The 13,452-nt window shown below is 32.5% G+C and overlaps 1 protein-coding gene across 1 annotated transcript; it reads right to left on the bottom strand.

Annotated features, from left to right (window-relative positions):
* Positions 1-3,693: 3,693 nt before the first annotated feature.
* LOC127803270 (40S ribosomal protein S27-2) lies at positions 3,694-4,900 on the bottom strand. The gene is made up of 4 exons (XM_052339373.1): positions 4,655-4,900; positions 4,370-4,471; positions 4,210-4,238; positions 3,694-4,100 (listed from the first exon to the last, which is right to left on the bottom strand). The coding sequence occupies exons 1-4, from the start codon at positions 4,655-4,657 to the stop codon at positions 3,974-3,976; spliced, it is 261 nt and encodes an 86-aa protein (XP_052195333.1). The 5' UTR covers positions 4,658-4,900; the 3' UTR covers positions 3,694-3,973.
* Positions 4,901-13,452: the final 8,552 nt, after the last annotated feature.

A 13,452-nucleotide genomic window follows, 5' to 3' on the forward strand; every position in this document is an offset into this window, starting at 1 on the left:
GTACTCTTCGACCTTCATCACGGTTCAATTTCGCACTGGCCCAGTTTGTACTGGCTAGACTTTCAAAATTCTTGAAAGTTAAAAAAGACTTAGTACTAGAAGCATTTCTAATGACTAAAAGCCCTCGAAATAATGAGTAACATACCGAGATAAATCCAAAGTAAATCCACCAAAATAATATCCTCAAATCCACTAAATTAGATTGTAGAAAGGTAACAAATTAACGCAACTATAAAATATCAAGGGGGTAAAACTGATCCTAACTGCCACCTTACCAGTGGAGAAGAACAATAATAATAGCCCCCTGTTACTAGCAAGGAAGACCTCAATTTCTACTAACCTAGTATAGACACCCACACTAAATCCAAATCATGGCTACAATACAAATATTCGTCTCAAGGATTTTGCTAAACAGGGGAAAGGGACAACGTACCAAGAGAACAAAATAAAGTATCGGACGGACAGTATGGCAAGATTAAGATAACTATGCATGCAGCAAGCAGAGATGCTATGGACTAAAGACACACGGTTATGGCTAGTTAATTCACGGTATCATGCAAAATATAATGATGGAACAACTTAGGATTAAGAAGAATCAGCAAGTCCAAATGCAAATTTCAGAGATATAAAATTCCAACCATCAAATTAAGGTTGCGAAAAACAACTGGCCAAATTTGTTAAAACAGTCTTTCAAGTGGATTTTAAGCCATTATTGGAAGCTCAAGTTGAATGAACTGTGGTGTATGTATGTATGTCATCTCATTCTAAACGGAATCCAAGATGAGACCTCTTAGGTTGTAAGACATTTAGCACAGACGGCATCTCACAATTGACTATTCAAAGAATCATTAGTATTACCGCAAACGCAACATATATATATTTTCCTTCAGGCCACACTGACACATACATATATATATACATATGCGACCATCATGGCCGACCCCCCCTCCCCATACACACATACACTCTGTCTCCCCTCCACACACGAAGACCATGGCGGCGGCCATGACAGCAGTCGGGGAACCCGTCGTTCCCTGACTGGTCCGAGCCGGGGAACCCAACGTTCCCTGATTGGCCCGAGCCGGGGAACGACGGGTTCCCCGACTGTTGGGGGCCGAGGAAATGAGCTTTCCCCAATTGCTGGTTGCCAGCAGTCAGGGGCTTTTTTTTATTTTTTATTTTATTAAATTTTTTTATTATAATAAAATAAAATTAAAAAATAATACAAATAAATAAATTTTAAATATTTGTATTTTAAGTAATTATAATTTAACTAATTTTAAATTTTAAATTATTGTAATTAAGTGTTGAATTTTTAATACTTAAAAAAATTTAAAATTAAGTCATTTATCTTATTGAATTACTTAGATACACATGTAAAAATCTTATCATCATTTAAAATAAAAAATTTCAAAATATATGTATCTTTACCTAATTCAATAAGATAAATTAATTGAAAAAAATTCAATTAATTTATCTTAATTTATCTTATTAAATTAGGTAAACATACATATATTTAAAAAAATTATTTTAAATGATGATAGGATTTTTAGATATATGTATCTTTAAGTAATTTAATAAGATAAATTAACTAATTTTAAATTTTTTTAAGTATTAAAAATTCAATATGATGATTTAAAATTTAAAATTATAATTACTTAAAATGTAGATATTTAAAATTTATTTATTTGTATTATTTTTAAATTTTATTTTATTATAATAAAAAATTAATAAAATAAAAAATAAAAAAAGGCCCCCGACTGCCAACAGTCGGGGAACCCAAAGCAGTCGGGGAAAGCTCATTTCCCCGACTGTCGGCAGTCGAGGAACCCATCGTTCCTCGGCTCGGACATGTCGGGGAACGACGGTTTCCCCAACTATCATGGCAGCCGCGGCCATGATTTTCGTGTGGGGGAGGGGGAGAGAGAGAGAGAGAGACAGAGACAGAGAGAGTATGTGTGTATGGGGAAGGGTTGGCCAGAGGGGTTGGCTGCCATAGCCGACCCACCAGCTGGGTCGGCCATAGTGGCCGCATGTGTGTGTGTATGTGTGAGAGAGAGAGAGAGAGAGTGCGTGCGTGTGTGTGTGTGTGGAAGGGGGGTCGGCCGCCATGGCCGGCCCAACAACATGTGTGTGTGTATATATATATATATGTATGTGTGTTTGTGTACTTAGTAACATGTATGTTTATAAAATCATATATATATATGTGTTTGTGTGTGGGGGGAGAGAAAGAGAGGCGAGCCAGAGGTTGGCGGTCAGAGAAGAAAATGACTGGGATGTGGGAGGGGTAAAATAGAAATTTTAAAATTAGTGTAAAATTTGATGCGCTGTAGGCTGTGAAGAGTAAAATTACAAGCTACCAATAGAATTTCCCAAATAAAATACCCTCGCGGAATTGCAACATAACTTTAAATGTTACTTGATATATTTTTTTTAAGGTAAAATACATATTTTAGTCTTTGCATGTTTACTTTTTTATTTAAATATTTAAATTTTTTATTTATTTTAATTACACCTATAAACTATATAATTTTAAGTCAATTACATATTTCGTCACAATCAATCTAGTGCATGTAATGCACACATAATAAATATTCAAATTACCTCTCACAGGCGTGCAAACCAATCATCTCCACCACAATTTCTAGCCACCAAAGAGACAAGTGCAAGTCATCAGGAAAAGGGAGGCAAAGGTGTTGACGATAGGCAAAGGCAAAAACGAAGGTGAAAGGCAAAGGGCCAACAACAAACAAAGACAAATAACAAGCGTCAACGGCTAACAAACAAAGCCGTCGTCAGTTAGGGAAGGCGAAAAGCGAGAAGGCAAAGTCGCCTCTTCGCCTTCCCCGATCAACAACAGTTTCGTCTATTGGTTGTTCGCCTCTTTGCCTTCTGTCTTCTCAGACCGACGAAAACTTCGTCTATTGGCTATTGACGCCTGTCATTCACTTTTGCTTGTCATAGACGCCTTTACTTACTGCTTCCCCACAGACAGCACCTATCTCATCGCCCGCCAAGAGTTGTGGTAGAAATGATATTTAGTTTGCACGCGTCTGAAAGGTAATTTGGGTATTTTGACGTGCATACAATGATCAATTGTGGAGAGATGTGCAATTGTCTTAAAATTGTAATTTAAAAATGTAATTTAAACAACAAAAAATTTGAGTGTCTAAATAAAAAAAACGTACAAATATAAAGACTAAAATATGTATTTAACCATTTTTTCAAACATCAAGGCAATTTTTGCAATTATCTTAAGCTTCATGGGCTCCACGGTGTAATTTTCCCTAAGAAACAATAATAATTCACACACTGCATTTGCATGAGGGGCAATACAGGCCACAATTTAAGCTACTGACTAATCCACGCTCGTGACCTAAATCAATGAAATTCTGCCAATAATTGATTGGGGTGACAAGCTCAATCTTAACATGAACCATATACCAGCAGTACACAGCCACGGCTCCACAATGAGAGCTTTAGTTCTCATTAGTTCATAAGGATAACACGGTTACCACTTGCAACTGTTGGCATAATCCAGAAACCAAGGTTACCCACATTAGTTCATAAGGAAAACAGGATAGTAAGCCACACTAGACTTTAGAACCGAACAACCAACTGTAGCAACTCACAAACCTCAAAGCTAGAAAAATAAGAGAAAGAAAAATAAGAGAATAGACACAAGAAAAATAAAACAACAATATTAAGTTATATTAAGTTAAATGGTAGGCAATCCCCAAAATACACTTTAAAGCTAAAGAAGAAGATCAGACAGAAGATGCAGCGGTCGTATAGAAAAAAGAAAAAAAAGAAAAGCATGTCTTCAAGCCACTAGATACTAAAACAAAAACTTGATCCAAAATCATAAACGCCTCATCTAATAACTAAACCCACCTCATATCACTCAATTCTGCAGTTTATCAAGGAAGGAACAAAAAGGGAACGTGACCCGTCAAGATCATACTCGTAATCAATCGCCCTTTCTTCTGAAAGAGCAGCCCTCTGTAAGTCTGGCACGCCCACCAGTGGGCTGACACAACACCGTCTGGCAGTTGCCACATACCACAACAGTTTGGGAGTGACTAAAAACCGTAGTTCTGCATATGTGTCAAAAATAAATAAGAACGCTACCAGTTTTTGAATAACTCGTAGATGAATAGGAAACAACAGAGTAGATAAATACATAAATGAAGTAGCACAACTTACATGTTGAAGCAACCTTGGCACTTAACATCCTACAGAGAGATTAAGGAAAAGAAGAAACTATGTCAATCCTATACAAACCCACCCAGATAAATAATTACACATCTTACGGCTGAACATTAGTGTTAACGGAACCAGAGACTGGAGAAGGGGGAATGAATACCATGAAGAAAGAGTTGGGCGACTGCACGAGACGCTTAAGCTTGTGCTTCCTCTTCTCGAGCTCGGCCGGAGGATTGAGCAAATCAATATCGTTTGGCAGAACCTGAATGCATACACATTTCACAGATTCACACATTAACCCCCGTAGGTACGCGGTAAGAACAAACCCAAACCAATCTAAAACCCTAGAAGAACCAAATCGAACAGAAAGAAAGCCGTAAATGGCAAACCTACTCAGATCGAAATCAATTACTGAAGAAAGCAAGTAAACAACAACTAGGCTTACCATCTTCAACAAGCAAAGAAAACGAAACCAGCACAACCGCACCGCCAAGGAAACCCTCCCAAGCAATAGAGCAACCGCGATGTGCTTGCTAGTTGCTAGGGCACTTTGCGATCCATATATAGGGCCTGTACTGCTTCCTAAATTGGAGACCGTCGGATATTTGAAACCGCTAGATCTCAGCCGTCCGTTAATCCTTAACCTGGGCTTTGTTTGGGGCGGGCTAAAAAAACAGCCAAGGGGAGAGAATTAAACCTACGAACTTGATTTGAAACAAAAGATATTCCGTAAATTTTTTCCTACTAAGAAAGATTATACTATTTAAAATTTAATAGATGAATAATTAATTAAAATTCTTTTAAGGACAAAAGTTTTGTCTTTTATGGAACTATTATTAAGGGTGGATTATAGAGTTAGTGAAAACTAATATGTTACTAATATTTATGTGCTCGACATGGATTATCAGGAAATTCGATGCGAACAACATAATAATTATATAGAATTAGTGTTAGAACGGGAGATGTTATGGCACACACCAAAAGAGGGGGTGAATTGATTATTTTAAAAACTTGATTTAAAACTTTGAAATCCTTTTGATTGAAAATAAAAATTCAATGTAAGTGAGGATAATAAAAAGCTAGCAATGATAAACAAATCAAAAAACATAAACAAGAGAAAACACAAAGATTTATAGTAGTTCGGCTTAACCCAAGCTTAATCCACTACCTTAGCTCCTCACTAAGGATTTTTCAAATCATCTACTATCAACCCCCTACTCAACCCGAGTAGGTCCTCTAGTCTGAGACTAGGAATTACAACCTCCCACTCAAATGGGCCCTCTAGTTATACAAGTTAGGAAAATAATAACGATACAAATGAAAGAGATAAGCTAAGAGTTAACACTCTTAGTTACAAGTTCTCTCACAATGAAAACAAAGATTAATAATAAATTTACAATGATAGAACAACAAAGCCTTGGAGAGAAAATACAACAGTGAAGGCGCAAATATTATAAGCTAAAGTAAAAATGATTTGAACTCTTTAGATCAACTCGTTCCCATCCATTAGTCTTCTCTTGATCATTCATGACTTGTATTTATAAACTTCCCAGGAGATTGAAGAGAAATGTAGCCGTTTGTGACCGTTGGGATTGAAAAACTAGTCGTTGAAAGTTTTCTGTAAAAAATATAGTCGACAGAAGAAAATGAATAGTTGACTATTTTTACAAATAAAACAAAACATAGTCGACAGACAAAAACGCATAGTCGACTATCTTATAACACAAAAATCTCATAGTCGACAGATACATATGCACAGTCGACTATTGCAAAAATGTGAAAAGAATTTTGAATTTTATGAACAAAAATAGTCGACATATAAAAAGCCATAGTCGACTATTTTTATATGATAGTCGACAGATACAAAAATAATCGACAGATGCCTTAAATAGTCGACAAATCAAATCAGCATAGTCGACTATCCTTATACATAGTCGACTATCCTTATAACATAGTCGACTATTTTTGGCATAGTCAACAGCATTAAACCATGTAGTCGACTATCCTTTTGAAAATATTGAAAACTTAATAAATTCTCATTTTAATCTTTTGAAAGCAAGTTGAGATTATCAAAAATATATTTTGAAACGAAACCTCACTCAACCATACTCAATATTTCTTCCATAGGATTTCATACCTTGCTTCAAAAATCATATATTACAAATTTGTTTTCTCATTCATATAATCCATAGAGATTGATTTTCATATAGTCATTATCAAAACCATTATTTTATTTTTTAAGAGTAAAATATCAATTAGTACTCTCAATTTATGTCTATCTTAATTATAGAATTTCTAGTTTAGTTGTGAATAATGTTAATTTGTATTTTGTGTGATCGGCTTTCATGAATTGTTTAATTAAATTATGAATAATGTCTTTTTATTTATTAAAAATAAAAAATAACTATTTTCTTTTGTTAAATGATATTATTGTTAAAAGAAAAAAAGGGAAGACCTATCTTTTATTTGTAAGCAAGAGAGCAATTAATTGAATTTGTATTAAAAATTTAAATATTTTAAAAAGTGAACCAATTTAATTAATCAGGCTTAGATTACTTGACCACTAGTCAGTGAACCAAAATTTTAAGGTATTTTCATAAGAGTGATGAATGGTTAATTCAACGGTTTTTAGCATATTTGATATTGAAAAGTAATGATGGTTGGACTCCATCGTGTGTATTTTTCGTAGGGTTATTTTTTGCGACGCTTCTTATTGTCAATGTAATATGTTTTTAAAAGTTAGTTAACGTTGTAAATGTAATATTACATCAATATTAAACTCTAATTTGGTTAAGATAAGATATAATTAATGATGATGAAGAGTAATTATTATTTGCTTTAAAACTTATAAATTACTTAATTTGTCAATTTATTTATTTTATTTTTTATATTTTTTATTTTAAAAAATATTAGTAATAATTGAGAAGATGCAATGCTAGTGGGGTAGAAAGTATGTAATTGAGAATATAAAATAATTGTTACAGATAATAGTTATTGTCGACGTTCAAATTTAGCTGATCGTGATTTGTAGGTTCGTAATGAGAAATTGACCCTAAGTAGAAGCAAAGACAAGAGAATTTTACATGATTTGGCCAGAACGATACTTACTCCATGACTGTTCTCTAGGTATTCCGATAGAGTAATAGTATAGTATTATCGGTGTTCTCTTTTTTATAATGGTGTTATTGACCCTTTTTTATAGTAAGGGGTGTTTGTAATTGTATAAAATATAAAAGTGTAGAGATGGTATCATGGGGGATAAGATGTCATTATCATCTCCATAAAATCAGAAGTGGGGTTTCGTATTATCAGGGATCTGGTTTGCATCAGATAAAATAAGTGGGTCATTGCTTCAAGTTATTCAACAGCAATGTTGTTATGCGAGTTGAATAGTTTGATCGACGAATTAAACCATTGGCAAACGAGCTAGCTAGAAGCATTGTGGGCAGCTCATTAGGTATATCCCTGAGAGCTCGCTTGGTTCTGTGATCTATGCTTGAATTTCAGCGATATATGAGTTTGCCTGATGAGCTCGGCTGATTTATTGGGCTTTAGGTGATTGGGCTTGCCTATTAGACTGAGTCTAACTCATAAGAAATGGTGCGAAAAATATATATAACAGTTATTTAAATTATTTAGGTAATTGATAATGGTTAATTGGTAACCTAATAAGAGAAACAAAATATAAAATAAGAAAAATAGATATAAATAAGTGGTCTAAACGTGAGCTATGATCACTTTTAATTGAGATAGCATAAGCCTTGGCGTCTCAGTGTCACACTGGTTCCGTGCGTGCATGAGAAGTGTGGTGGCTTCAAAATTAAAGTTAAGTGTTACCGACTTGGTGATTTTCAAGCATCGTGCAGTTTTAGGGTCTCCTAACTTTCGTATCTCATAATTTTCATGCTAAATTAGCTTTCAACTTGGTCTTGAGGTTAGGAGTTAGGCACAAAAGGACCACATTTAGGTAAGAAAAAAAATAAGAACACAAGAGTTTGAGAGAATGCTTTATATTATATAAGAAACTTTATAACATTTTGTATCTCACTTTTAACTTTGTACAAATGAGTCTCCTACCTATTTTTATAGGCAAAACCTCCACAAATGGATGGCTAGGATGAAGTTGATCCAATGGCCAATATTTGATCTCTAAATAATTCTTACAAAATATTTATAAATAAACAATTACATAGTCTAGCCTAATTTTCTTTAGATTATTATTCTGTCAAGTCATGAAGAAAGCTAGTATTTAGAATTCTCTATATAAATATTATTCATACAAAAATCTACCATCATTTAAAATATCTTGTATCTAAATTTCTCCATATATATAAAGGTCATATTTGACAAGTCATAAATTCGTTTCTCTTTCAAACATGACAACCCATTTTATATTGTGAAGTTACGGGAAGAGACATAAGGCTAAGCTGAGGAGGCACCGCGGCAGGCGATGGAGGGATGGATACAAAACAAAGATCAATTATTGCATAGTGATTTCTCTTATATATATATATATATTCATCACCCATTCAAAACTTGGCCACGCTAAGGTATAGTATAGAGCCAGCCAGGATGAATATTTAGGAAAGCCATATATGAATGAGAATGAAAGCCACCCACCCATTCATCCCCAAACTGCTTAAATTAAATTAAATTAATAAATTAGATGATGCCCAAACTAAAACAACTCAAAAGCTATATATATATATGTGTGTGTGTGTGCGCATTAATTATGGCAAGGATGCGTATGATGTATTATTAGCTACCTATGGCTTGCTTCGCATCATGCATCTTAGCTAGCTAGTGAGTGTTAAATCTCTATCAATCAACAACCCGATGGCAAGCATTCGAGCGTCATCAATTATTATTATTATTATATATTATTCATTTTCTGAAGCCCGTGTCAGCCATTTTACCGCACGCCAAACAGGCGAGCCTTAAGATTCGTAAACTAATTTGCTAAAATAGTATGGAAAGTAGAAACTATTAGGCAATAATTAGCCAGGCATGGGGGGACAACTCTACCCAAGAAATTGTGGCAAACCCTATCCATTCATTGCTGCATATATATATATATGCCCAAGTCAAGTGTGTGGAGTGGAGTGCTCAAGTAATAATGCCCCAACAACACATGTGAAAAGTGCTTTCTGGGAACTGCCTTCTAATTAGCATTCTTTTCTATGCAAAATCCTAATTAAATAACATTAATTCCACCCATCTTCATAATTGTTGTCATTATCCCCCCCCCCCCCCCCCCCCCCCAAGAATATATAATTAACCAACTGAAATTAATGCATGTGTAGCGATCAGTTTGTCGCTTTCAACTTGTTTCACCGTATGCCGCCCGCCCGTACGTGATCATTAATATTTAACTGTTAAAACAACCCGCTTAAACTTTATGCGCTAACTTATCTTAATGTTAAACCACGCCCCTGATTCATGATTCCAATTCACCAAACGAGCTAATTAATTATTAATGGAGCCCCTGTTTTGGTTGCTCTTTTTTTTTTTCTTTTCTTTTCTCTTTTTAAGAAATAAATTAATTCATGGTGACACTAAACGACCTAGTAACTAATTATAATTGAAAATTATTCGAATGCAAATTAATAATGGAAGTTTTTCCTGACTGACCATGTAAATTTTTAAGTACCAGTAGTTTGTTTTTTTTTTTTTTAAAAAAAATATTAAATTATGTAAAGGACGAAAACCCTCTAATTATTAAGGTATAAAATGTCTAATAAAGATGAAGATGTAGTCATCAAATCATTATTAATATGAAACAAGTTCTACTCTATAAAGAATTATTATCCTTTATCTAGTAACAAAATAAGATTAAGAAATTATCTAAGATTTTTTTTTTTTCATCCCTAGCATTTAGCCTCATCTAGTCTGGGTATTGTATATTTATACTTAAAAAGAGAGGTGATTCACAATAGAATTCATCATCATTAATAAATCAATAATTTTAAATGCGATGGACAATTAATAATAAGAGCAGTGCTATAGTGCCCGAAAAAATTGATGTATAGACTTACTCAAAAAATTAATTGAAATCCGCTAAGATTATCGGGCGGGCTTCATCATCGAATTGGAAGTCTGCCCAACAGCTGGGCGGAGCAATGCCCGAATTAGAGGGACTTCAATTGTCTGACCAACAGCTGGGCGGAGTAGATGAAGTCCGCCCGCCATATTGCTGGGCAGACTTCATATGAAGGCCACCCGAACTTCATTTGATGTGCGTGTGATATGTTCGATGTGAGTCTGTAATTTCAAGGTGAGAATATATTTGTTATTTAATACTTTTTAATCATCGCATGTGTCAATTAATTTGGGTAAAGTAACATTTTTCTAATAATTAATGCTCGACTCAAAACACCCAAATTAATTGTTTATATGTTTAAAATGCGAAATAAGTATGGTCATTGTAATTGGGGAGAGAACATTGAAGAAACGTGAAGTGAAGTGATCTCTTGAGAGAATGGCTTGACGCCTCTCCCATTATAATTAATTGCATGTTGACCAAAATGGAGCGTTGAATTGTTATAGATCCGATCCGATCCGATCCAATGGATAAGGAGAAGGGCAGCAGTTGCATTCTTTGTCCACTTTTGAGTCAGATTTTGAAATTCAGAAACAAAATTGAGACAGAATATCCACCCCCCCCCCCCCCCCCCCCCCCCCCCCTCACGTATTGTTGGTTATTGAACATGACAATTGCAATCGAAATAATGAAAATTTGAATTGAAATCAAATCGATAAATATGATTAAAAATTATTTGATTAAATAATAATTTAGTTTGAGAAAAAATTAAACACTATTTTAATGAATATGATTTGATTATGATTTTTATTAAATTCAAACTAAAATGCTAACCAAAATCGAATCGAAAATGTGAGTAATCGAACCAAATTGAACTATATATATATAATAGATATTTATTTATTTAATATATTATCTATACACAATATATATATTGACTAATGTATTTTTTTACAAATATTTTATCTAATGCATTACAAATATATAAAATATTTAATATTTATAAAATAATTAACAAATAAAAATAAAATTTAATCTTAAATTATTTTATTTTTATCAATCAAATAATTTTACCCAATAAGTTTGAAGTTAATTTGTAACTTTACGCAAGGTGAAGGTAATTTTATTAGAGCAATTCCAATGTTGGACATCAAATCCAGCACTAATTTGGTATTCAAAAGTGTTTTATACCAAATTGGTGTTGTCTTCGATGTGTAACACCAAATTAGTGTAAAAGAGAATCTTTAAAGAATATTTTATAAATAAATATTAATTAATTTATTTAACTTAGCATAATATAATAATAGAAAGCATTTTATTTTTATGCCAAGTTGTTGTTGTTTTTATTTTAATTTTTTTTTCTATTTTCATCATGTATTTTTAATTTAAGTTAATGAAAATGTTGTTGCTTTTTATTATATTATTGAGTTTTTACATTAAGAATATTTTCTTTCTATTAAGTAATTATTAAAATAAAAAAATTTCATATACATAAACAAAAATAGTTCATTTTATATTAACATGATATTTATAAAATATATTAAATATTTTAAAATATAGTCAATATTATACTCATTTTATATATCTTAATAAAGTGTTTATATTGATATATATTTTTTATAACAATTTAATTAATATTTCTAATTATTAATCAAAATATATAAATATAATAAAAGTGATAAATGATATGGAGGGAATAAGTTGTTTTGAATTTATATAAAGAGGGGTAAAATTAGAAATAAAATAAAAAAAGAAATTTGGTCTTCGTGAATAGTATAACACCAAATTTGGTGATTAGAAATTGTGCCCAACATCAAAATGGTGTTATATTATTCACTTAACATCAAATTTGGTGATTAGAAATTGTGCCCAACATCAAAATGGTGTTATATTATTCACTTAACATCAAATTTGGTGATTAGAAATTGTGCTCAATACCAAAATGGTGTATTTGGTGATTAGAAATTGTGCCTAACACCAAAATGGTGTTATATTATTCACTCAACATCAAATTTGGTGATTAGAAATTGTGCTCAATATCAAAATAGTGTATTTGGTGATTAGAAATTGTGCTCAATACCAAAATGGTGTATTTGGTGATTAGAAATTGTACCCAACACCAAAATAGTATTATATTATTCACTCAATATCAAATTTGATCATTAGAAATTGTGCTCAATACCAAAATTGTGTATTTGGTGATTAGAAATTGTGCTCAACACCAAAATGGTATTATATTATTCACTCAACATCAAATTTGGTGATTAGAAATTGTGCTCAATACTAAAATGGTGTATTCGTTGAAGAGTTCTTTAGCGCCAAATTGAAGTTGGCATTGAAAATTGTGTATTCTTAGAGTTGTTCTTAGAATTTGTCTTTGTTTGTTGTGGAGTTATCAAAAATTTTTATGAATATTATTTGTAAGAGTCTGTTGGTATAGATCAAACTAAAAAAATCATGATTAAAACTGAAACCAAACGGTTTGGTTATGGTTTTTAATTTTTAAAACCAAATGGGTAATGGTTTAGTTTTGGTTTTAGTGATTTAAGTTTGGTTTAGTTATGATTTTAGCAAAAATCAAAACCAAACTAAACCATTGCCAACCTTACTTAAAATATCCAATGAATTATTATTAATACATCTTCCCTGAAATTATACAACACAACCTCCAGAATTTAATTTTTTACTCTCCATGCCTAATATTTTAGTTGTTACATTTAACTCAAAAATTAATAACACTATATATGTATAAAGTTTTTTCTTATTTTTTCTAGGTCTATGTATGAAGTTAATTAATCAAGGGAATCCAACCCCAAAATAAGGTATTTTCAGTCTCTTTAAATTTTCTATTAAGCTGGGGCTGAATTTTATTTTTCCCTTTAATTTATTACCCAAAAAAATTCCTATAAATTATGGAATGCGTATCACAATACTTTACTTGTTGCCTTATCAATGAGAGAAAACCATGATTTGGCAACAATTTCGAGATTCAAAGAATTGAAGTATGCCATCTCACGAGTATGATGGAGTGGTAAAGCACCTAGTGTTTTACATAAAGTATCAAATTTTGAATCAATACGGTGATTTGCTGAAATGTTTATTCTCGTAAGGACTGCATTGAATATCTAACGCTGAGTGTGTATAAATTGTATTTTTATCTGAATTTATATGAAAAATACATCAAGAGAGAAGATTACTTATTC

The sequence above is a fragment of the Diospyros lotus genome, chromosome 6 (genome assembly GCF_014633365.1).
Source record: "Diospyros lotus cultivar Yz01 chromosome 6, ASM1463336v1, whole genome shotgun sequence".
In the NCBI taxonomy this organism is placed as follows: Eukaryota; Viridiplantae; Streptophyta; class Magnoliopsida; order Ericales; family Ebenaceae; genus Diospyros; species Diospyros lotus.